This window comes from Lissotriton helveticus, chromosome 6 (assembly GCF_964261635.1).
Source record: "Lissotriton helveticus chromosome 6, aLisHel1.1, whole genome shotgun sequence".
NCBI lineage: Eukaryota > Metazoa > Chordata > Amphibia > Caudata > Salamandridae > Lissotriton > Lissotriton helveticus.
The window spans coordinates 1,823,589,664-1,823,617,119 of record NC_136067.1 but is presented as its reverse complement, the minus strand read 5'-3'; the positions used below and the strand labels follow the sequence as shown (position 1 = coordinate 1,823,617,119).

Sequence of the window (27,456 nt, the reverse complement as noted above, 5' to 3'; positions counted from 1 at the left end):
CAGTTGGCAGGGTCCTGAAGCATCTTTTATAGACAGAGCCGCTGTCTGCTGGAGTCTGGAGTTTACAAGATGATCAGCCCTCCTGGGATTTGTGGAGGTCGCTAGTTTTCAGTTGGAAGCCGTCATGCAGCAGGTTTCATGGAAGGAGCAGGCAGGCTAGTAGGGCTGGGGCCAAAGCAATTGTTGCAGTGTTTCTCGTCTGCAGGGTTGTATTCTCTGCCAATCGTCTCAGGTCATCAGGGACTAAATTCTGGGATATGGGCTGCCCCCTAAATACTGTACGTAGGGGCGTTTTAGGGGTCTCAAGGTAGTAGCTGACCTTAGGGTGACTACACCCTTGGTGTGCTCACCCCAAGTGGGGGAGCGAGCACATCCCCTAAACCTGATTGGGGGATGCCCCCATCAGCAAGATGCCGGGCACTGAGGAGTGGACCTCCAACCCCCCCACCTGAGGGGTGGAGTTGGCAGAGGTGAGCACACCTCCTGGGCTTGCTAAAGTTTTCTGCTTGTCTTTCCACTGAAAACGGGGTGATTCAGGAGGGGGGCCTGTTCCTGATAGCAGGAGAGGCTGCAAGGCTTTTTAAGCTCCCTGCCAAAGACAGCTCTTTCTGACCTGGGGAAAGTGTGAACACCTCTGCCCTGGAAAGTATCTTCAACTAGCCTAGAATCATCATTCAACAGAACCTCACACACAGAGAACTGCTTGAGATTATCCAGCTCCTTAAGATTGCCATAAAGAAGATAAATGTCATGCTACACCAAGGGGTTAATTCATGAAGGAGCCAAATACACTCCTTAACCCTACCACACAGATATGGAATGTATTTATATTGAATCATTTTGAGCCCTGTTGTACCTAACCAATTACTCTGAAATAAGGGGTAAATTAAGGATTCTGTTATCATTCTTTATAGATTACAGCATGTCTTTACGCAGAACATAATCACCAGATAATTGGCTGAAAAAAGGACTGCAGGAAACTAGCCATGGTAAAGGAACAATTTAAATTTCACTCCTTGAACATGCCATTCTAAGGCTAAAAGAATGAGTTACTTACCTTTAATTAGTAATACTCTTTCTGGTGAGTACCACATTTAAGTGCAGATTCCTCATCTTTTAAATTCTTCCAGGTGCCAGACTGGATCTAGAACTTTTGCCAGTAGTTGCTACCAAACAACATTAAGTGGCGTCTTGGAACGGCATGGTGACCCTGTTCCAACTACTTGAGTGACAGCACAGAGCTGTATATAGGCACCACCCCATCGCACATAATTCAGTTTAAAACCAAGCATTCCACGCCTTCCGACATGGAATACCAGTGATAGATTGAGACCTGTGACAGTGTGCAAAATCTAATATGGGAACTAACTAACACTAAGAAGAGAAGGCCACACCACAGAATACAGAGGAGAGAGGGTGAGTGGGGAGCCTGCAATGAGATGCAGTATCCACCAGAAAAAGCATTACAGAAGGTAAGTGACTTAATCTTTACATGAATACTCCTATCCACAGATTCCTGAACCTTTGAATAGATACCCAAGTAGTAACACGCGTATCCAAAAGTGAAATGTTCAAAGCAATTCAATTACTATTAAAAATGCAATACCTCTTGGTCCACAAGGCTCATGCGTAACAGATGATTAACCACAACTAAGTGTAGTAACTTACCAGCATAGTGATAATTTGCTAAAGGATGCCTTTTAGATCGACATTTGTTCTTCAACAGCAGCATTTCCAAGGCAGTCTGTAAGACGTAAAAAAGAATCAAACTTCAACATCTGTGCAGTAGCAAATAGGAGTAATAGAGTTCAAATGAACCAGGCAATGCAAAGTTCCAATACTTTAAGGCTTTTTTGTTATTGTCAGTTTTTGTTGTTGTTAAATTAAAGGTACTTTTAAGATAGTGGAGACTAATACTGATTTAGCAGGGCAGAGACTTTACTTTTGGTTAATCCATTGCTTTATTGAGGCATTTAGTCCTGTTTTTAAAAGGAGCCATTTGCAATTCAATTAAAATGTTACAGGTTAATTACTCAAGGTCTTTGGGAAATTTGTAGGTTCATTCTCAAAATATTGTCTTATAATATTTAGCTCTGTCATATTATATAACTATCTCTATTTCCAAGGATATATTATTGGAAAAAATGAAAACTGGCTTCTACAAGTGCTGACTAAACATTTCATTTGTTCACTGCATTAGATATGAAGTGCCCTCAAGACTGGCCAGTCTTGGGGAAACCCTTAGTCGCCCCTCGCATGCAACACACATTGAAAAAAAAAAACTGGTGGTCCAAATGTGGGCGGAGTATGTCATTGCAACACAGGCATTGTAAAATATAAATATCTAGAATTGTGAGGTGACAGCAACGCAATAGCATGGGTATCCCTATGTGACCCAGCCCACTTGCACACCAGTAATAACAGATGGAAATCGTGCTGGCACGATTTTCTCCCAGCAGGAGCATCCTACTGTCATAGCTGATTCTCCCATAAAGGAGAACAAGTTTCAGTTCAGCTTGTACAGAATCAATGACATGGCCAGGACCCGGGTTTATAGGGCATCCACCAGTCTCTTGGTTGCTTTTGACGAGTCGCTGACCGATTTTGGACCCCATCTGCTTTGGGAATCACAAAATGATGGATGGTGTATGCAGGTAGGTTTAGGCTACGAAGAAGGAGAAGAGGGCAGATATTCTCGTTTTACTTTGGCTGGGGCGGGTGGGGTGGTTAGCTTAAGATTACTCCCTTGTTGGTGACTAAAGTGGGAAATTACATCACAGTGATTGGTGGTTAGATGAGGATCTTAATTTGTTCATCTAGGGCTCCAAATATATTCCTTATAGACTTACTACATGATGTTGGAGGACAGTCTGCAATTGATCACAAACTGAAAAGAAGACTTCAACTGTGTTCCAGACCCCGAGTTTGTCAAATTTGACTCCTCTGTGGTTTGACTACCAGTGCAAGACAGATGCAGAATTCAGTCTGGGTAAAATATTGGTCGCTCTGGGATGTGTGATGAGACTACCTCCCATTAACGACTTCTCATTGTATTCCTCTCTGAAGAAACTGCACACAAGGTGAGTGTGAGCTCTGTCTGGTTATCAAACATTAAAAAACGATGAAAGACCCTTTTTTCATCATAACCCTGTGTTTTGACAGTGTGCTGGGGTGAACAACTTACCTACATCCCGGTGTGATACCCACAGGTAGCTGTGCTGCACAAGACAGACTTCAGGGGGTCCATAGGTGATGCCCTTAAGGATTATTTCAGAAAAATTAGGCCTCCACAGGTAATGTGAAAACAGAGTAAGACATTTTAAGAGGTGGTGCGGGAGGCATGCTTTAGAACAGCTGGTGAACAGCTGGTGATGCAAATGGGAGGATACTAAAGGAAATTACTTAGCTCAAGTATAAACTTTGAGACTAGTTTACAGACTCTTCACGATACCAGGCCCTTTTAAAGACCAGGGCCAAATATGGTGCTCTACTGCATTATGCCTTGGCTTTCACTCTTCTTCAGCTAGAAAGAGCCTGGAAAGTGACAAGGATGGGAAACTGCTCGCTAGGCTACACACACTGCTTCCCCTGGAGTGGACCTGGCCGAGGGTGCTGTATGGGCCCTGATTCACACTCACTGAGACCGAAATTCGGTCTTTGTTGAATATTATTCACAGCCAGACTCGGTGAGATTGTTGGCGGATGCACCTCTCTACACACTCTCTTTGGAGCAGAGAAAGATGGAAGCACAGGTCATCACGGCAGAAAGTAGGTCAGTGTTACATCTGGGGGTCTCTACTTGGCAATGGTTATCACCTTTGTCCAAATAGGGACCCTTACTTCTAAGTCAGGACAAGGGGATTAACTCTCCTTAATAACCCCTGCTCACCCCCTTGGTAGCTTGGCACGAGCAGACAGGCTTATCTCAGAGGCAGTGTGTTAAGCATTTGTGAATATACACAGTAATACAGTGATAGCACTACAGATGACCACAACACAGGTTTTATAAAAATAGGTATTCTTTATATAGACTTAAACACAAGACCACAAACGACAAAAATCCACAATACTATACTAAAGGTTACTTAAAGGATGATAAAAGTCTCAGTTCAAGTTGTTGGTAAATGCGACAAAGTTCTCAACAAAGTTCTTGGATGCGGCACGCAAAGTAAACAAAAGGCTTGCAGAAGGGGAGATGCGTCGGTTCCGTGACCCGGGGGAACGGTTGCGTCCTTCCTCAATGCTTGCGCAGAGTAGGGGACTCGTCGTGAGCCTTACCGGTGCGGAGGTGATGCGTAGATTCTCGACCTGTTGCGGTGCGTAAGATGGCGCCTTGATGCGATGCGGATGCGATGATCCAGTTGCGATGCAAGAAGATGGCGCCCTTGATGCGGTGTTGCGATGACGATGCGATGACGCCCTGGCAGCCTTGCGACGACTCTGTACGTTGGAGCCGCGACAGGCCCTGCGATGCGCTTCTCCGGTGATGCGATGACAGCTCTCTTGATGCGTCGCGCTTCTCCGGCGATGCAACAGCAGACAGCTTCGATGAACACACGCTTCCAGGGAGATGCGACGAACTCTCGCTTCTCCGGCGTTGCGATGATTTCAGCTGCGGCGGCGACACGCTTCTTCACGATGCGTCGCGCTTCCAGCTCCCAGCGGCACGCAAGTGACTGGAGTCAGAATTCCCAGCAAGGAAATTCAGGAGGGAGCTGGGGGTGAAGTCTTTTGACCCTGAGACTTCAGCAGGAGGCAAGCACAGTTCAAGCCCTTGGAGAATATTCTGTAGATGAAAGTCCTTACAAAGTTCCTTCTCCTTTACCTTGGCAATGAAGTACCCACTGAAGGCCAATCCAGCAAACAGCACACTGGCAGAGGGGCAGTCCAAACTCCTGCAGCTTCCTTGGTTCTTCTCCTTGGCAGAAAGGTTTCTTGTTCCAGAAGTGATCTAAAGTCTGTGGGACTGGGTCCCAATATTTATACCCCAAAATCCTTTGTTCTCTGAAGGCAGAGAGGCCTCTGACTAGTTCAAACCAGTTGCTGAGCACTGTGTTTACATGACTCATCTCTTCCTTTTACTGTGCAGGACAGAAACATCAGACGCCCCACAGGAGGTGGAGCCAGCAGAGGAGAGGGAAGATGCAGCTCTGGAGCACTCTGTTGACAGGATCCCCCTTCTCCTTTCACTGTGCAGGGCAGAGACATCAGACAAGCCACAGGGGGTGGAGCCAGCATTGTGGAGGGAAGGCCCAGCCCTATTCAGGTCCCAGGTGCACTCTCCCCCTCCCATTTGGAGGTAAATCTCCCTATTCACCACTGGGCTGTCCCAGACTGTCTCCTGGAATTTCCCCAGCCCTGTCACACACAAACCCAGACAAGGAATACACAAGTCAGCAGAGGCGGGCTCAAATGGTTAGGCAAGCAAAAACCTACTTTCTAAAAGTGGTATTTGCAAACACAGAATATTAAAATAAACTTTACTAAAAGATGTATTTTATTATTCTGAGTTCAGGCATACTAAACTCGAATTTCTACCATGTTCCCTGAGTCAGTTAGGATTGTTAGATGTAACAATCTTCACTGCCCATTCTAGTCTATGAGAACAGGTAGCCTTCAATAGTGAAAAACGAAAATGGCTGTAATTCACTACTAGAACATGCTACACACATCAGAGCATGTCCTACCTTATACTTACAATGCACCTTGCCCTTGGGCCTACCATAGGGGTGTCTAATAGGAAGCAAAGGGAAGGTTTAGGGACTGGCAAGTGGGTGCACTTGGCCAAGTCGACATGGTAGTCACAGACTACACACAGGCCTTGCAATGGCAGGCCTGAGACACACTTTACAAGCTACTTCTGTGGGTGGCACAACCAGTGCTGCAAGCCCACCAGCAGCATTTGCTCTACAAGCCCTGGGCACACATGGTGCACTGTACTAGGGGCTGACAGTAGATCAAATAAGCCAATCATGGAATCCAATCAGTATTTTAATTTAACATAGGGAGCACTTGCACTGTGGCACTGATTAGCAGTGGCACAGGGCCCAAAACATACAACCAGCAAAAATAGGTCAAAACAGAGGAGGCAATCCGTCAAAAAATGGAAGGGAGACTCACGCCAATGATGTCAGGTCTAACAGTCAGCAAATCATCTTTTGGGCAATCGTAAGACTCCTTGTTTGGACGGGATTCTGACAGAATCTAACTGACAACTTCTGAGGTTACCTTATTCCACAGCTTAAGAAGCTGTACAAACATGGTCGCTATGAGAGAAGAAATAGTGATTATGGTCACTAAGTGTTCATGGATCAGTCTCAGTCCATGCTAAACTTACTTAACAAGAATCTCAGGAAGCTCCTATTGATCAGAAATCTGACTGCCCTGATGTCGCTAATACATTTACACCTCATTTGCTTCATTTTGGGCAACATATCCTCAAATCTTCAGTATTTACATCTGATTGAGGGAATGCACACAGATGGACTGTTAGCATCAGTGATCTGACTTAATATGGAGTATGAGAAACTGCGACAAGAGTATTTATATAGGCTCCGGAATGCAATGAAATGAAATTGTTAAATTGAATAGACAGGTATATATGGATCTGGTAGAATGAGTCCATAAGTGGAAGGTGAGATCAGCCCAAAGCAAATGCAGAGTGTCACCAGACAGAACTGCCACATGTCACCACTTATTTGCAGCAGCTACTCAACACCTTACCTCTTACAGAAACAGGGCTTTCACAGAGGCATTAATTTGGCAGGCAAACCACTGAGTGTGGCAACTGCAGAAGAGTTGAAGGAAAGTTCACCCTCGGCTTTGTGTTGGGCACTGCCCACCTTGAGATATCTGGAGGTGTGGAACTATTGCACTGATGACACTCTTGTTGCAGGAAATATCTAAACAGCAGGGAGCAATTTGTCACTTTGGTGACGTTCTGGAAGGAGCGACCTCTGTCTGTGATGGAAAGGGTAATGCTGACGAAATGGTGATCCTGAACTACCCCTTTTACCACTTTCACTATGTCCCAGAGATACTCTATTCATTTTTAGGGAACTGAATTCCCTCATACCAGTATCTTATGGACAATGGCAGGGGAAAAGTGCACTTAGACAAACTACTATTACTTGCAGTGGAGGGTGGTCTTTGCATGCTCGACATTAGGCATTATCACCTAGCTTCATAGCTCTAGCATGCAATAGAGTGGGTTTTGGACAAACATGTCCCATAAGTATCATTTCCTGAATGAGATTTATGGCCTGTAAGCTTGGCTGAAATATTCCTAGGTGAGGTTAGCACTATTGCAAAAGGTGCCTGGGAGATCAAAAGTGAATTGTTGCACTAGCAAGATGCAGGATGCCTTCAGGCCCAGGAGCCGGAGGGTCATCCTGCCTGAAACCCGGGATAGAGCTGAAAGATCGTAATCATAGCCTGAATATCCCGGACTCGCTGCTCGGGAGGATAAACCCGAAACCGTGTTGAATCCAGAACCGCTCCGATGAAGGGGAGCTTCTGAGAGGGACTCAGGTGTGACTTCGGCATGTTGATGGGAAACCCCAGAAAATGCAGCAGGTCGGCCATAGTCTGGAGGTGGGTGACGCCTGCCTGGGGTGAGCCCATCTTCAAAAAATTAAATTTTAAAGAGGGTCAAGGGAATGTATTTAACGACCTGTCATCTCACTTCCCTACATTATAATCTCATCATACTAAACAGAAATGACCGGTCCTCTGTGTGTGTTGCTGTACTAGTAACTAAGAAAATAACAGGACTCGTGCAAAAAGTGAATGAGTTTCAACTGGCTGAGATAGTCCCATCAGCCCACCCTTCTGGCGGAATCTCATCATGTGGGATTTGTTAATCCATCCAAAAAGCCACCCAAGCCATCAGATGATGGTGCGGATATGGATGTGAAACAGAAACTCTAGCCAGAATGTTACTCAGACGGTAATGCTAAAGGTGTGTGGTGCAGTGCTCCAGTGAAGTGACAATTAAAATTAACGACTTAGACAAAAAATATGTTTAATGAGCATTGTCCAAGTGTCAAATTTAAAACCACGCCAGGTAGTATAAACGTATAACTACCCTCTGGCGCTGTGCAGGACGGTCAACATGTTTCAGCCAAATGGAAACTCTATCCGGCTTTCGTCAGGACCTTGATGATAATAAGCTACTGCAACATACGGAGAACGTGAAATGTGCAAAAATTATATATAACCACAAATGAAATACTTATATCTACCAGGAACTTGGAGCCCCAATGTGCAATGGAAGAAGTCAATTAGCCTTTATCCTGTTGAAAAAAAACATCCAAAAAACAAACACATATTTACATGTATATCCACATATTTACAAAGAAACTGTACAGTCAACATACAAGCATAAGTATATTATACTCTGCTGGTTCATGAGCATATTAGCTTAACCCCTTCGACGCTCATGACGAGCTGGGCTCGTCATGGCGTAGCCTCCTCGCACGCTCATGACGAGCCCAGCTCGTCATGTAAAGTGCGATATAAAAAATCTCAGCGTACGAGCGGAATTCCGCCCGCACGCATGCGGTTAATCACAGAAAGAAAGACCTCTCTGTAATACTCACCCAGCATTTGCGTGAAAGACGACCTCACCTCACCCGGCAACCGCTCGGGAATATGAGGCCCCGCTCTAGTGTGTAAACAGAAACCATGAGGCATTAATACCAATGTTATATATGCCCCAGCTACTAGCTGTTACATCTAAACTCTAGCAATCTAAATGTGAACGCAAGCAATATCAACCATGGTCCCAACTTCACAAGTATTGGCAAAAAAGGGAGAGCACCCATCAAAATGTTATGCATAAACAAAGAGAGTAGGAATTATTCAAGAGGAATAGAAAATTGTATTCACTAGACTCATATAACCATGATAGAATGATTTATTAAAAGAAGAACAAGAAGAACATAGGTCCTACACGGTCAAAAGCTTGGCCTTGCTTGTTGTTAAACATTTCGTTCTAGGAGGTAGCAATTGCCCCAAAGAAAGAAGAAAGAAGAAAGAAGGGAAAGACCTTACCTGTCCGTCGGTACCGCTCTCTGTCATCAGAGAGGAAGTGGAGGTACCGACTGGACTAGCCCCTTCCGTTTTTATAGTGGGGCTGATTGGATGATTACCTCGTTAGCGCCCGCCAAACTAATAACTTGATTGGAGATTACGAGAGAGGTATCTCAATGCGCATGTGTATGGCCAAATTTGGTTAGTGTCCATTAAATCACGCTTGCGCATAATCTCGAGTAAACACGGGCTCTCTGAATAAAGCAGCCGCTATCGTGTAGCGCATGCGCGTTACAGCTGGAACGTCTCGCGTCAGCGAGACGCTCGCTAAACGCGCAGCCGCACTAGCCGGACAACACACCAATAGACTGAAGACTCCCGGTTTCATTACAGCCGGCGAATGACAAATTATGTTAAAAAGATGACAAGTTTCTTATCACGGTTTGTCTTCAAGTTGATGCAGTGATGATACGCGCAAGCGCGTTAGTGCAAGAGCCGTCTCGCGTCTACTGCGCTTGCGCAATGGCCCAACACACATGCCCGGTGCTGCCACTATATCATCAGTGCTGTATGTGGCAGAAAAGTAAGGTGTATGTGTTAAAAATTGACTAGTTTTTTATACAGATTTGCAGATTTGTATTCCAGTTCATGTGTGGATTAATTTGGTGATGAAGGTCTCAGTAATAGGACAGGTAGCATGGATGTCACAAAAAGAATGCCACAAAAAGAATGCACGTGTCACTCATCAAAGCCAGACAAGGTGGTATTGTGACTTCCAGGTGATTTAATTGGTGATAATGATATATCTGTGACAAAAACTCATGAAACAAGAGGCAAAAAACAGGAGGCAAAAAACAAGAAACAAGAGGCAAAAACCAAGGAGCCTACTGTCTCACTTCCTCTATGTGTAGAGATAGAGTATGCTGTACTCAAGGTGCGGATGTATTACAGAGTACTAGAGAGACACCCATGGAATAGAATCGTTCAAACCTCTGCTATCACTGCGGAGCTTGAAAATCCATTTTTGCTCCTTGATGAATAAAAACTTGGAGTTGTCACTGATATGTGGTGGAATATACGGGTGTTCTAGAATCACCCACTTCAAATCTTCTGCCTTATGTTTCATTGACAGAAAATGGTTCGGCAGACAGGTAGACTGTTTGTAACACCGGATGGTGCTTTTATGTTCGCTGATACGAACCTTCATCTTGCGTGTGGTGTGGCCAATATACCTTAATAAACAAGGACAGGTAATCATGTATATAACACCCTCGGTGTTACAATTAGTATGTTTTCTAAGTAGCACTAACGTGCTTGCGCGTATCATCACTGCATCAACTTGAAGACAAACCGTGATAAGAAACTTGTCATCTTTTTAACATAATTTGTCATTCGCCGGCTGTACTGAAAAGGGAGTCTTCAGTCTATTGGTGTGTTGTCCGGCTAGTGCGGCTGCACGTTTAGCGAGCGTCTCGCTGACGCGACACGTTCCAGCTGTAACGCGCATGCGCTACACGATAGCGGCTGTTTTATTCAGAGAGCCCGTGTTTACTCGAGATTATGCACAAGCGTGATTTAATGGACACTAACCGAATTTGGCCATACACATGCGCATTGAGATACCTCTCTCGTAATCTGCAATCAAGTTATTAGTTTGGCGGGCACTAACGAGGTAATCATCCAATCAGCCCCACTATAAAAACGGAAGGGGCTAGTCCAGTCGGTACCTCCACTTCCTCTCGGATGACAGAGAGGGGTACCGACGGACAGGTAAGGTCTTTCCCTTCTTTCTTCTTTCTTTGGGGCAATTGCTACCTCCTAGAACGAAATGTTTAACAACAAGCAAGGCCAATCTTTTGACCCTGTAGGACCTATGTTCTTCATGTTCTTCTTTTAATAAATCATTCTATCATGGTTATACGAGTCTAGTGAAAACAATTTTCTATTCCTCTTGAATAATTTCCTACTCTCTTTGTTTATGCATAACATTTTGATGGGTGCTCCCCCTTTTTTGCCAATACTTGTGAAGTTGGGACCATGGTTGATATTGCTTGCGTTCACATTTAGATTGCTAGAGTTTAGATGTAACAGCTAGTAGCTGGGGCATATATAACATTGGTATTAATACCTCATGGTTTCTGTTTACACACTAGAGCGGGGCCTCATATTCCCGAGCGGTTGCCAGGTGAGGTGAGGTCGTCTCCCACGCAAATGCTGGGTGAGTATTACAGAGAGGTCTTTCTTTCTGTGATTGAGCTAATATGTTCATGAACCAGCAGAGTATAATATACTTATGCTAGTATGTTGACTGTACAGTTTCTTTGTAAATATGTGGATATACATGTAAATATGTGTTTGTTTTTTGGATGTTTTTTTTCAACAGGATAAAAACTAATTGACTTCTTCCAGTGCACATTGGGGCTCCAAGTTCCTGGTAGATATAAGTATTTCATTTGTGGTTATATATAATTTTTGCACATTTCACGCTCTCCGTATGTTGCAGTAGCTTATTATCATCAAGGTCCTGACGAAAGCCGGATAGAGTTTCCATTTGGCTGAAACATGTTGACCGTCCTGCACAGCGCCAGAGGGTAGTTATACGTTTATACTACCTGGCGTGGTTTTAAATTTGACACTTGGACAATGCTCATTAAACATATTTTTTGTCTAAGTCGTTAATTTTAATTTTCACTTCACTGGAGCACTGCACCACACACCTTTAGCATTACCCTCTGAGTAACATTCTGGCTAGAGTTTCTGTTTCACATCCATATCCGCACCATCATCTGATGGCTTGGGCGGCTTTTTGGATGGATTAACAAATCCCACATGATGAGATTCCGCCAGAAGGGTGGGCTGATGGGACTATCTCAGCCAGTTGAAACTCATTCACTTTTTGCATGAGTCCTGTTATTTTCTTAGTTACTAGTACAGCAACACACACAGAGGACCAGTCATTTCTGTTTAGTATGATGTGAGCCCATCTTCAACAACCAGTCGTCGAGGTAAGGGAATACTGACACCCCTGACCTGGGCAAATGAGTTGCGACCACCGCCATCACTTTCGTGAACACCGAAGGGCGCTGGTAAGGCCGAGGGGGAGCACGGCAAACTGAAAATGCACCTGGCCTACCGTGAACCGCATGTAACGCCGGTGGGCCGGCAGGACGGGGATGTGAAAATATGCGTCCTGCAAGTCCAACGCTACCATCCAGTCTCCAGGGTCGGGGGCAGGCAAGACCTGAGCCAGAATCAACATCTTGAACTTCTCCTTCTGGAGGAAGCGATTGACGTTCCTGAGGTCCAAGATGGGGCGCAAGCCCCCCCTTGTCCTTCTTGGGGACCAGAAAGTAGTGGGAATAACAAACACGTCCTACTTCTGGCCCAGGAACCCGCTCGATGGCCCCCTTAGCCAAGCGGGCCATGACTTCCTGTTGGAGAAGTGCAAAGTGATGCCCTGACATGCGGTGGAACTGAGGTGGCATGGCTGAGGGGGCAGACTCGAAGGGGAGAGAGTAGCCCCTTCGGACAATTTGCAGCACCCACCTGTCTGAAGTGACAGAACGCCAGAGGGGGAGGTGATGTTGAATCCTGCCGCCCACCGGCGTGGGGTGCACCCCAAAGCTCGGACTAGGAAGACTTTGAGGCGGTTGCTGGGGTGTGAAGATGGACTGACCCGCACGCTGGCCCCCTGTGCCACCACGGCGGCCGCCACGCTCGCAGCCAGCTGATTTTGGTTCTGTGCAGGCTTCTGGCTGAACGAACGTGCAGGAGCGCCCCTTCTGTGGCCACGAAAGGAACAAAAGGTAGACGTGGCCGGGATGTGGTAGAGAGACCCAAGGGTTTGGCCGTAGCCCGAGAGTCCTTGAAACGCTCCAGCGCAGTGTCTGCCTTATCGCCAAACAGGCGAGTACCATCAAAAGGCATGTCCATGAGGGAACGCTGGACATCCCCCGAAAACCCAGTGGCCCGCAGCCAGGCATGGCGATGCAGGGTCACTGTTGTGGAGATGACTCTCCCTAAAGAGTCCGCGGTGTCCAACCCACACCGAATGGCGAACTTAGAGGCATCCTTCCCCTCGGCTACAACTTGGGAAAAGACAGCCCAAACCTCTTCCGGGCACTGGGGCAGTGCCTGCGCCAGTGTGTCCCACACCGTGTGAGAGTAGCGGCCCAAAAGGCATGTGGTGTTGCCAAATTGCTCCAGCTTTTTAGATTCCTTATCTGGTGGGGCGGTAGGGAACGCACTTTGGGAGGTAGAGGCCTGAACGACCAGGCCCTCCAGAGTCGGATGACTAGTTAAAAAGGCAGGGTCACCCGGTGCCGGGCGATGACGCCGGGCCACGTTCTTATCCACAGGAAGCCCGGTGGCTGGTCTAGACCATGTGCCCATCAAAACGTCCGTCAAGGCCTCATTGAACGGAAGCAGAGGTTCCATAGAACTTGCCGCCGGCTGAAGCACTTCAGTAAGGAGGTTTGTCTTAGGAGTGACAGTAAGCAGATTGAGGTCAAGGGCTTCAGCTGCTCTACAGAGCACCACAGAGTATGTGGCGCCTTCCTACATGACAGCGGGAGTAGACATAAAACCCACTCATGTTCGGACTCGCACTGCCGTGCAAGAGAATCCTCCGACCCCACCCAGTCATCCCCCTCCTCCACGGCCCGAGGCACAGGCGGCAGTGGCGGGGAAGGCACAGGGGTAAACAAATGCTCCAGCGGCGTCGGGAACGGCGCCGTTCGGCTCCGATCCGGCTCCTAGTCCCAATTCGGGTCCAAAGCCGGGGCAAAATTGCCCGGAAATGAGGGCAAGTGCGGAGGTGGGACGAATGGGGCCTATGCCAGAACGGAGCCGCAGGGGGCGTCGGGCTGGAGCCACTGGCAGAGGACCCCGTGGTGCCAGTGCCGGAGCCATCGGCGGAGGACCTTGCGGGGCCGGAGTCGCCGGCGGCAGAGCCAGTGGCGAGCAAGGACCATCCATAGGGACCGCGGGGCCCGAAGGCGCACCGACGGGAACCCTAGGCCTGAAAAGGCGGTCCATTGCACCTGGGCCAGGGTCGCGACGGACCCGGTTAAGGTGGGTAGTCAGCAGGACTCCCAGGCTCCAACAGAGCCGCAGTGTAAGGACCCTTGGCCCCCTCGACCGCATCCGAAGACCGACGGGGGGGACGTCGGAGAGCGAACACGCTCCTTCGACTTTTTTTTGTGACGTCTCTTACCCGAATCCTAGGGCGATGACTTCCACCCAGAGGAGCGATGATGATGGCTCCGCGACGGTCCCTTGAGCGACCCCTGGACCTCAAATGGCACGGAGACGACTGCCTGGCCTCCAGCAGCTTTCGGGACCGCTCCCGCAAAGCCTTCGGAGCCATGGCCAGACAGTCGGGACATAACTGAGAGTCATGGTCGCGCTCCAGACAGTAGAGACAAACGCCATGGGGGTCGGCCACTGACATTGTATGGCGACAGGCCTCACAGGATTTTAAACCCAGACATCCCAACTTGGCACCAGGAGCCAAAGACTCAAAAGGAGGAGAGACAATAGTAAAAAAGTTAGTCAAAAAGTGACTAGGGTACGTGCTCTAACCGGATCTGCGATTGCTGGCGCGGAAAAAGAAAGAACTGACGTCAGCGCGCATGGGTGGTGCCTAAGTAGTCTCCGTGACGTCATCTCGGCGCTTACGAGGCCCGCGACGGACGCGGAGCCGCACGATGCCACCTACCGACGCGCAGGGGTACTGCTGACGAAAAACTTTCCAGATCCAGTCTGACGCCTGGGTATATTATAAGGTAAGGAATCTATCACTAACGTGTCTCTTTCAGATACAAAAAGCATTTCAGAGCGAGTCGGCCTGGAAACTTAAGCGTGCAGAATTGCTGACATTGTGCGTTTTCTGGGGTGGCAAATAACTGTAACCGAGGCTTCCCACTCTTGGAAGAGGCCTTGCACCACATGCAGATGAAGACACCATTTTTGATTCGCTAGGCATCGATGGCTGAGTTTGTCTGCCCTGGTGTTCAGTTAGCTTGCCAAGTATTGAAGCATCAGGGAAATGCCCTGGTGTTCCAGTCACGTCCAGCGATGCAACCCCTCTTGACAAAGGGTCCACGACCCCGCTCTGCCCTGCTTGTTGCAGTACCACATGGTTGTGATGTTCTCAATGAACACCTGCACTAGCATTCCCTTGATAGAGGGTAAAAAGGCTTTCAATACCTAGTAAATCGCCTGAAGCTCCAACAAGTGTATGCGGAGTCCGGACTCTATCAGAGACTGGAGTCCACCCTCCCCCCCAGATGACTGCTCCAGCCCAGGAGTGATGCATTTGTCACTACAGTCAATTCCGGCTGGGGCAGGGAAAGGGGATTTGGCACTGACCAAATTCGAGGTTCGTCATCCTCCATTACTGGTCTTTTGCAGTTCCCTTCGAGATCTGGACAGTGTCGGAGAGAGTGCCCTGATGCTGTGCCTATTGGAACTTTAAGTCTCACTGCAGCCTGCATATACTAACGTTAGAGTTAATGGGGCGACCCTGTGTCCCTCAGAACCTGGGTATTAGTGATATAGAAAACAGTTGGTTTTGTTGGGTAACACAATTGCTGTGATTTATGCATTCAATTCAAAGGCAATGATGTATCTCAATTTGTTATCAATAAATGGAAAACAATTTTTGATAAGAACTCACCAAGAGAAGAACATTTTGTCAAAAACAGTTAATTTACTCTTTTGTTATTTCAAAAGGCATTGAATATAAATGTATGGCTGTCACAAACACAAGTAAATTGCGGCGATACTAAAGTGACTGTTGTGTAAAAGTGACATGTGGTGACTAGTAAAGTCAAAGGCGCACTATATGCATGACATACATAGGTAACATAGATAAATTTAATACAGAATTTCTGTCCTGTCCTCTGATTTTCAACATGAATGCAAGACCCAATAGTGTTTTAAAGTTAAGGTCAAGAAAACTGTATGGACATGTATGACAATCACATCGACGTTTCAACCCTGGAAACAGCGCAGAGTGATATGCGTCACAGCAGGTCTTCTTCAGGACTGTAAAAAGGCGGGGTGGACAGCCACAAGAACCGATAATTAAATGAATGAAGTTAAACGGAAGCTGAGATCCTAATGGAAGATCAAACAGTCCTCCTGTTTGAGTTAGAGATTTAGAAGGCACGGGTGTACATTAGGACGAAGGCCTCCATCCTTCTTGGGCACCAGAAGGTAGAGGGAATAGCAATCACAACCTACTTTTGATGCCGCACCCTCAATATAGCTCCCTTCTCCAAGAAAGCCAGCGCTTCCTGGCGGAGTAAGGAAAGATGGTCCTCCGTCAACCGGTTGCAGAGTTCTGGGACAGATTAGCACTTCAAGATTTACACGGAACCTATCAGTCCACAGCTCGACTCTGCAAGATACGTGGCCACAGGTGTTGGGCCAAAATTGCTAACATGTTACACATGGTGTGAGTATGTCCAGGGTTTCAGTATTTCGAGGGGCAGGTGGTCTATACCCTCAACATTTAGGACAAACCTACTTGAAAGAGGAGTAAACTACAGTGACACAAGTACTCATTGTATGTCTGATTTACTGTCCAAAGTAATGCCACCAGGCTTACCATATCTGTCCATTCTAGACACTGAATAGAATGGTTATGAAAAAGGGGAGGCTAAGAGGCCACACCCAGATAGGTCTCAGTGAGTACACATGTGACTATGTCTACTAATTGGTAGAGGTCTAAGTACTGTACTACTAATGAGCATGCATTTATTAGCATGCAAATGAAGGTAGTATCTGTAGGGTCTCTATTGTTTCAATTAGCTAAGTTGGTGTTTGCTTTTAAAAAAGATTTTGGATAAGGACCTGTTAGAAGGCATTTCTTTCCTTCCCAGGGGCAACTTTTATAGTTTGTATCTTAAGTACCTGGCAAGATGCTAACTGGAGCAATTAATCATGCATGGTCTGTCAACAGCTGAGCTCTGGAAGATACATGGCCACAGGTGATGGACCAAAATTGCAAACTTTTTACACATGGTATGAGTATGTCCAGGGTTTCAGCATTTCGAGGGGCACGTGGTGCATACCCTCAACATGTAGGACAAACTTAATTGAAAGATGAGTAAACTACAGTGACACAAGTTCTCGTTGTATGTCTGCTTTACAGTCCAAAGTAATGCTACCAGGCTTACCGGTATGCAGTCAAAATATCGATATTTAAATATCGATATACAATTATATCGAAGTTTAAATATCGAAGGGACATAATATAGAAGGTAAGTAATATCGATAGATTTAATATCGATATTAGTAATATCGAAGTTTGAAATATCGATGTCAGTAATATCGATGTTAATAATTTCGATGTTACTAATATCGATGTTAAAATTATTTTTGTGTATATTATTATGTATTTATTATGTTTTAAATTTATTTTTATGTAATTTAATTAAATTTTGAATTTTAGTACTGTAGCGGGTTGTGGGTTTATAGGGGAATAGGGTGGGAAGTCATTTAATTATGTTAAATTAATTATTAATTAGTAGGAATTATAAATTAATTTTAATTAATTGGTAATTAATTTAAATTAATTGGTAATTGATTTTAATTAATTGATTAATTGATAAATATGTTCTGTAGCGGGTTGTGGGTTTATAGGGGAATAGGGTGGGAAGTAATTTAAATATGTTAAATTAATTATTAATTAGTAGGAATTATAAAATATTTTAAATTGGTAATTATTTTTAATTAATTGGTAATTCATTTTAATTAATTGATTCATTGATAAATATGTTCTGTAGCGGGTTGTGGGTTTATAGGGGAATCGGGTGGGAAGTAACTTAAATGTAATTAAGTAATAATGTTCTTTAATTAATTGTTTTGTTAATTATATAAGTGTTAATTAATTATTAATTGGTAATTAACTATTATTATATGGTATTTTTTATTAATTTTTTGGGTTAAAAATATTTTGCTAATTATGTTTTTAATAATTATGTATTGGTATTTGTAAATGGTTAATATTTATTTAATAGTTAAAATTTTTATTATTTAAAAAAATACATTTATTTATACGTTTGTTATTTTTACCCCTACGCTATCCAACACTTTCCCTACTGTTGCACTCTCTGGAGTTGGAATAGTAATTGTTACCCATACGCTATCCAACACTTTCACTACTGTTGCACTCACTGGAGTTGGAATAGTAATTGTTACCCCTACGCTATCCAACACTTTCCCTACTGTTGCACTCTCTGGAGTTGGAATAGTAATTGTTACCCCTACGCTATCCAACACTTTCCCTATTGTTGCACTCTCTGGAGTTGGAATAGTAATTGTTACCCGTACGCTATCCAACACTTTCCCTACTGTTGCACTCTCCAGAGTGGGAATAGTAATTTTTACCTCTACGCTATCCAACACTTTCCTTACTGTTGCACTCTCTGGAGTGGGAATAGTAATTTTTACCCCTACGCTATCCAACACTTTCCCTACTGTTGCACTCTCTGGAGTGGGAATAGTAATTTTTACCCCTACGCTATCCAACACTTTCCCTACTGTTGCACTCTCTGGAGTGGGAATAGTAATTTTTACCCCTACGCTATCCAACACTTTCCCTACTGTTGCACTCTCTGGAGTTGGAATAGTAATTGTTACCCCTATGCTATCCAACACTTTCCCTATTGTTGCACTCTCTGGAGTTGGAATAGTAATTGTTACCCCTACGCTATCCAACACTTTCCCTACTGTTGCACTCTCTGGAGTGGGAATAGTAATTTTTACCCCTACGCTATCCACCACTTTCCCTACTGTTGCACTCTCTGGAGTGGGTATAGTAATTTTTACCCCTACGCTATCCAACACTTTCCCTACTGTTGTATTCTCTGGAGTGGGAATAGTAATTTTTACCCCTACGATATCCAACACTTTCCCTACTGTTGCACTCTCTGGAGTTGGAATAGTAATTGTTACCCCTACGCTATTCAACACTTTCCTTACTGTTGCACTCTCTGGAGTGGGAATAGTAATTTTTACCCCTACGCTATCCAACACTTTCCCTACTGTTGCACTCTCTGGAGTGGGAATAGTAATTTTTACCCCTACGCTATCCACCACTTTCCCTACTGTTGCACTCTCTGGAGTGGGTATAGTAATTTTTACCCCTACGCTATCCAACACTTTCCCTACTGTTGTATTCTCTGGAGTGGGAGTAGTAATTTTTACCCCTACGATATCAAACACTTTCCCTACTGTTGCACTCTCTGGAGTTGGAATAGTAATTGTTACCCCTACGCTATTCAACACTTTCCTTACTGTTGCACTCTCTGGAGTGGGAATAGTAATTTTTACCCCTACGCTATCCAACACTTTCCCTACTGTTGCACTCTCTGGAGTGGGAAAATTTTGTATTTTAGTACTGTAGCGGGTTGTGGGTTTATAGGGGAATAGGGTGGGAAGTAATTTAATTATGTTAAATTAATTATTAATTAGTAGGAATTATAAATTAATTTGAATTAATTGGTAATTAATTTAAATTAATTGGTAATTAATTTTAATTAATTGATAAATATGTTCTGTAGCGGGTTGTGGGTTTATAGGGGAATAGGGTGGGAAGTAATTTAAATATGTTAAATTAATTATTAATTAGTAGGAATTATAAAATATTTTTAATTGGTAATTATTTTTAATTGATTGGTAATTCATTTTAATTAATTGATTCATTGATAAATATGTTCTGTAGCGGGTTGTGGGTTTATAGGGGAATCGGGTGGGAAGTAATTTAAATGTAATTAAGTAATAATGTTCTTTAATTAATTGTTTTGTTAATTATATAAGTGTTAATTAATTATTAATTGGTAATTAACTATTATTATATGGTATTTTTTATTAATTTTTTGGGTTAAAAATATTTTACTCATTATGTTTTTAATAATTATGTATTGGTATTTGTAAATGGTTTATATTTATTTAATAGTTAAAAATTTTATTATTTAAAAAAATACATTTATTTATACGTTTGTTATTTTTACCCCTACGCTATCCAACACTTTCCATACTGTTGCACTCTCTGGAGTTGGAATAGTAATTGTTACCCATACGCTATCCAACACTTTCACTACTGTTGCACTCACTGGAGTTGGAATAGTAATTGTTACCCCTACGCTATCCAACACTTTCCCTACTGTTGCACTCTCTGGAGTTGGAATAGTAATTGTTACCCCTACGCTATCCAACACTTTCCCTATTGTTGCACTCTCTGGAGTTGGAATAGTAATTGTTACCCCTATGCTATCCAACACTTTCCCTACTGTTGCACTCTCCAGAGTGGGAATAGTATTTTTTACCTCTACGCTATCCAACACTTTCCTTACTGTTGCACTCTCTGGAGTGGGAATAGTAATTTTTACCCCTACGCTATCCAACACTTTCCCTACTGTTGCACTCTCTGGAGTGGGAATAGTAATTTTTACCCCTACGCTATCCAACACTTTCCCTACTGTTGCACTCTCTGGAGTGGGAATAGTAATTTTTACCCCTACTCTATCCAACACTTTCCCTACTGTTGCACTCTCTGGAGTTGGAATAGTAATTGTTACCCCTATGCTATCCAACACTTTCCCTACTGTTGCACTCTCTGGAGTTGGAATAGTAATTGTTACCCCTATGCTATCCAACACTTTCCCTATTGTTGCACTCTCTGGAGTTGGAATAGTAATTGTTACCCCTACGCTATCCAACACTTTCCCTACTGTTGCACTCTCTGGAGTGGGAATAGTAATTTTTACCCCTACGCTATCCACCACTTTCCCTACTGTTGCACTCTCTGGAGTGGGTATAGTAATTTTTACCCCTACGCTATCCAACACTTTCCCTACTGTTGTATTCTCTGGAGTGGGAATAGTAATTTTTACCCCTACGATATCCAACACTTTCCCTACTGTTGCACTCTCTGGAGTTGGAATAGTAATTGTTACCCCTACGCTATTCAACACTTTCCTTACTGTTGCACTCTCTGGAGTGGGAATAGTAATTTTTACCCCTACGCTATCCAACACTTTCCCTACTGTTGCACTCTCTGGAGTGGAAATAGCATTTTTTACCCCTACGCTATCCAACACTTTCCCTACTGTTGCACTCTCTGGAGTGGGAATAGTAATTGTTACCCCTACGCTATCCAACACTTTCCCTACTTTTGCACTCTCTGGAGTGGGAATAGTAATTTTTACCCCTACGCTATCCAACACTTTCCCTACTGTTGCACTCTCTGGAGTGGGAATAGTAATTTTTACCCGTATTTTATCCAAAATGTATTTTTTTTTTTTATTAGTTTTACATTGTTATTAATTGTTATTTATATTATTATTTTATGTATATAAATGTATTTGTAATTTATTATATTTTCATTTTTTTATAAGTTAATAAAATAATTATTTTAGAGTTATTACTACTGAAGTATATACTATGTATTATATCTTTATTATTATTCGTTTTTATTACATTATTTATTAATTTTAAATATTATAATATATTTTTAACTATGTTTATTACATTTATAAGTATTATTTTGTTAATATTACATTGTTTTTTTATTAAAATAAAACGATACTTTCTAAAAAAACAATATTTTTGACATCAATATATTTTTTTCAATATTTTTGTACTTACCTTGTTAGAGATAGGATCTCGATATTATTGTCATCTATATTTTTGTTGCGATATTTTGGTAGGTAGATATTTTTGTAGTCGATATTTTGTCATAGATTCAGGCTTACCATATCTGTCCACTCTAGACACTGAATAGTTATCAAGAATGGCTATGAAAAAGGGGAGGCTAAGAGCCCACACCCAGATAGGTCTCAGTGAGTGCACATGTGACTATGTCTATCAAGTGGTAGAGGTCTGAGTACTGCACTACTAATGAGCATGCATTTAGCATGCAAATAAAAGTAGTATATGTTGGGTCTCTATTGTTTTAATTAGCTAAGTTGGTGTTTGCTTTTAAAAAAGATATTGGATAAGGCCCTGTTAGAAGGCATTTGTTTCCTTCCCAGGGGCAACTTTTATAGTTTGTATCATAAGTGCCTGCCAAGATGCTAACTGGAGCAATTAATTATGCATGTTCTATCTACCCATTGTTTCGTTCCTTTTGGACTTATTAGCATCTTTGATGGACAAAGCATTACTGCCAATCCTACCTGTTATTGCAAAGTTAAAGCGAAATATACCTTCTAAACAGTTTCACATGAAAATGATACCAACCTCATTATTTATTACAACCTAAAATATTCACAAATAGGCTAGAGATGCCCTGTTATCTGTACTTCTTTCATCATTTATTTAATCTTTGTTCTTGATTTTACAGAATCCTACAAAATGCCATAATTAATCTAACAACGCTAAATAGTATCCATATACATCTTTCAATATACAATAAGCATTTAGTTATGATAAAAATACAGAACATCAACCAAGCATACAGCCTGTCTCACTCTAATTACTGCATTTAACAAATGAACATTTCAAGAACCCATGTGCTCTTTTATCTGGGCATCAGTTATCCCAATTTATGTCACAAACCACCTCTTCAAACAGCCATTATTTCATATACCATCGACCATGTACACGTGCTTTTAGTTCTTTCAATTTGTAGCCTTCATCATGATGGATTGTTTGTTTCAATATTCAGCATCAAGGGCAAATACATCTCACATCCATAAATGGGTCATCAACTTTTAGTGCAAATTTATGTCATATGTGAACCTGCTACTATAATTTATTTGATTAAACGTCTGGATAGAAACATGTCTGTCGGACAGATGGCAATAAATATAAAAATAAGAATTAACTAAAACAAATAAATCATACAAACAATATGAAAGTGACAGTGTTCTCCAAGTAATAGAATTTTTAAAATTAACTGTTAAATTTAGAAATTGCCTGGACCAGTGATTTAACAATTTTGATGTATGGTGAGCTCAAGTACCGAAAGAACCTATATCATGCTGTAAACACGATTTAACTGTAGGCTATTGCTGATTTTGTCTACTTACTCTCTAATGAAATATGTATATAATGTTTGTTCGTTAATGTGAATTTTAAATTTGAAAGGTACAATGTATTTTATATGTGCACTTTTGTGGTTTGAAATATAACCGAAATAAAGTCTCATTTGATTTGATTTGAATATGAAATATAACTTTTAAAATATATATATTTTTTAATTCCCCCATAATATAACACAATTAGCGATTTCATGTCTGCCAGATAGTGTACAGATAATCTGGGGCAGTAGATGAAACAATACCTTTACTCCAGTAAGAATGCTGGCGGAAAAGTTGAATGAACATGGAATAAACAGATGGACTAAAAATTGTCTTTGAAGTAGTGAAAATCTGGATGACAAAGTTTCATGAGGTTCTAAGATTATTGCACCATTAGTTGAAATGGAAATGTAAGCGAGTATGGGAAAGAACAGGAAAAGATCACTGAGACAATTATGCACATATTAGCAGATTTTAGTGAGACGCTAGGACTGTTTCACATAATGAACCTTCTATTCTCACTAAGGTGTAAAAGAACTAGTTCACTATAATGAAAAAAATCTAATTGTTGTTTGTATATAATTTTCAAAAAGTCATTATAATGTTTAAAAATGATGCTAACTGGAAAATGGAATCTATGATTCTCCAAAGGAAGGGTATGAAAGAAAACCAAAGTAAGACGAGATAAGTAAAGCATTGACTATGGATGCAAAACAATAATTGAATGAAAGATTTTTAATTTGAAACATTGAATATGAATAACTAAAAAGTATGATAACTAAATAAATTACTTTTGAAATAGTCAGCTAGAATGTAAAATTTGCGGGTTAAGGGAGACTTAGGCGGAGATTGAAGTAGTTACCCTCCTAACTACTGCGATAAAGGATAAATACATTCACATGGATAACTCTAGGTCAAGCAACCATAAACTACTGTTAATTTAAAAATAGAGACCATTAAACTAAACTATGACCGGGATGCATATAGTGTACTGTTCCAGTGCTACTTTAAAACATAAAATAATTAAAATCATACCTAAATACATATTTTTGTAAAAACAAAATATACAGTAGTATTTTATCCTAAAACAGCAATCACCTAGAAACAGCTCATAAGAGAAAAATATAAATATATATATATACAAACAAACAGTTGATAAGGGGGACAATTTAAAGTGCATTACAAACTAGGATTTTCTTCCTCTTTGCCCAAACTGAAGTTCAAATTTTTGCAACACTATAAGATTACACTATCTGTGCTTGTTCTTAAAATTCTCATAGTAAGGCAATCTTGCCGGGCCTCTATAGGTCGATATATTGGAATTATACATTTATTTCGAGGTTGCTCGTAAGGCTTGCAAAGGAAAAACAAATGGTGAACTGTTTCTATCTCATTAAACATGCCAGGCACCTATCGCTTAAGCAATATTTATCTACCCCACCGAATATACAAATTGTTAGGTGGTAAAATATCATATCTAACACGAATATATAACTATTTAGACATGGGACTAGTGATGTTATCTAGAAACAGTTCGGAAGATGGTATACATTTATGACCCAGAAATGTATCAGTCTGGCTGCCTGATTTATATTTATGTAGTTCTTGTCCACATAGAAAGGCCTTGAGTTTTGCTTTTGATTACTGATTTGGTCACAACTTGGGCCTTAGCAGAAGTCTCCAAAAGGCTGGCCAAGTAAAGACTATAAAGTATGCCTTTGATGTACGAAAGCCACAAAATTCTTGTGTGGCCGTTCACGCACAATAGCTCCTCGAGTAGTATCCTACATGGGGAAAGCTCCTTTGTTTGCCAAAGTCTTCGCCAATATAGGAGTGGTCTCAAGCCTGACTGAATGGGTGATTGGGTACATATCTAGATCACTTAATTGTGGGATATGTGGGGTACTCTGTGGGAGGTTTAGTAAGGAGCAGATTAATTTATTCTCAACCCTCTCAAGCCTCAAATCCTTAACATGGCCCCACAACTCTGCACCATACAAAGCTGCACCCTGGCCTTCATATTGTATACTTCAATGGCTGGTGAGAATCTTTTTGTTTGCCTAAATAGTTTAGAAATCACCTTCGACTTCTATTGTAACCTCAAAGAGCTTATGATAATTTGTTGTGTCCAAGACATGTTATTTGCTAATCTGACTCCCAAGTAGTCAAAGTCTGAGACTAGCTCAAGGATTTGTTGTGTAATTTTAGTTAGGGGGACACTTACCAGCAGAGGAGGCTGGGACACACGCAAATTTCGCCAGCCTGCAGCCGCAAGTGGAGTGGCGGCGGCAACCCGACTCTCCACCGGGTGTTTTTTCCGGTTTCCCCGTGTTTGGGGACCACATTGCCCAGCAGCCCCGGGTCCTGGCGCGTTCGTGACGCTACCGCTGCGCCTGGAGGCGCTTAAGACCGTGGAGCGCCGAGCTTGCACTGGGGGACACTTACCAGCAGAGGAGGCTGGGACACACGCAACTTTCGCCAGCCTGCAGCCGCGAGTGGAGTGGCGGCGGCAACCCGACCCTCCACCAGGTGTTTTTTCCGGTTTCCCCGTGTTTGGGGACCACATTGCCCAGCAGGTCCTGGCGCGCTCGTGATGCTACCGCTGCGCCTGGAGGCGCTTAAGACCGCGGAGCGCCGAGCTTGCACTGGGGGACACTTACCAGCAGAGGAGGCTGGGACGCACGCAACTTTCGCCAGCCTGCAGCCGCGAGAGGAGTGGCGGCGGCAACCCGACCCTCCACCAGGTGTTTTTTCCGGTTTCCCCGTGTTTGGGGACCACATTGCTCAGCAGCCCCGGGTCCTGGCACGCTCGTGACGCTACCGCTGCGCCTGGAGGCGCTTAAGACCGCGGAGCGCCGAGCTTGCACTGGGGGACACTTACCAGCAGAGGAGGCTGGGACACACGCAACTTTCGCCAGCCTGCAGCCGCGAGAGGAGTGGCGGCGGCAACCCGACCCTCCACCAGGTGTTTTTTTCCGGTTTCCCCGTGTTAGGGGACCACATTGCCCAGCAGCCCCGGGTCCTGGCGCGCTCGTGATGCTACCGCTGCGCCTGGAGGCGCTTAAGACCACGGATCGTCTCCCGCCCCGCGGGACGCGCGCGGGCGGCGCCGGGCTGAGCCCAGGCAGAGGGTGGGCCATCTGTGGTCATCAGGGGTCAGCAGAGGTTGGGTCGGGCCACCCCCCTTGGCTTGAGGATGGGGAAGCGCAAATTATTCATCAAGGAGGGCGAAGGTAAGAAGGCCAAGGTACCCAGAAAATCGGACACTATTATATCCTACCTTACGTCAGCAGTGGGGGCTTTAAATGTACAAATAGCCAACGTGGAGAAGGAACTGGGTCTGGACTTGCCATTAACCACACAAATTGACCCACAAATTGACTCGGAACACTTCCTACCCTCGGATTCTGCCCCACCTTTTCCATTAGAACCGGATATTGTAATTGTTAATGCCCCGCAAGTACACCCTATAGTACAGGGCCCTATGGAAGCTTTAGAGAGGGAATGCGGGGCTCAGTCTAAGGAGGATGAGTTTGCTAAACGGATTGACAAACGCAACTGTGGGGAAAGAACTTGCAAACACCCCAAAGCAAGATCTGACATAACTCCTTACTCCAGTCTCCCCGCCAATTTGGCGGACATAGTAGAAGGTCTATTTGAAAGCCGCTTGGAGCCGGCACTTGTGACCATTGCTAAGGACATAGTGGACTGCTTGAACTCTTGTGTGGCTAATATTATTAAGAAATGTGAATACATTGATGTATTTATGAGGGAATTTAGAGCACAACATACTCCCCCAAAGCACACGAAGCAAACTAGGGAGTTGCACGAGAGCCCACCGAATGCGGGTAGACAGAGGGTAGCCACAATTCCCCACTCCAACAATACCCCACAAACTCCTAACAACCAGACTAGGTCCTGCACGACCGAAGGGTCTAGGGATAAACTACCTCTTGGGGGCCAGCAGACTAAAAAATGCGATGGTAGATATGAATGTCTTGTAAACGGGTCTGGTAATGTAAAGTCTAGCACATTGAACCTCCCCCCAGACGCCGCACCCCTAGTGGTAATCCTAACTGGGGTACCTCCCTTAACTAACGGCCACGTGGAAACGGAGAGCGACCTTTTGATCAGGACAAAAAGGTGGTGCTCCCAGTTAAGTAGTGGGAGTGTTGATGTTGCTCCAAACATTATCATGGCTAGACGGGTTGGGTGGGTCGGGATAAGAGACAAATGCATAATGGGTGATTGTGTGGTGGTTAACTTTAATAGGCCAAACATCGCTGATAGTTTGCTGTGGGATGGATCTGAGATTGATGGCTCGGGCATCAAGCCTCTTCCCCTGGGTTACTTCTATCCCCCCTTCTCACCCACAGCTTCACATTTA

The 27,456-nt window shown here is 43.6% G+C and overlaps 1 protein-coding gene across 2 annotated transcripts in view; it reads right to left on the bottom strand.

The window, feature by feature from the left end:
- Positions 1–27,456, bottom strand: part of TRERF1 (transcriptional regulating factor 1) — a 521,224-nt gene that overhangs the window by 97,457 nt on the left and 396,311 nt on the right. For both annotated transcript variants that reach the window (XM_078649717.1, XM_078649716.1), the window contains exon 12: positions 1,669–1,744. In XM_078649717.1, coding sequence (XP_078505843.1) covers positions 1,669–1,744 — 76 coding nt within the window. The remainder of the gene's footprint in view (positions 1–1,668; positions 1,745–27,456) is intronic.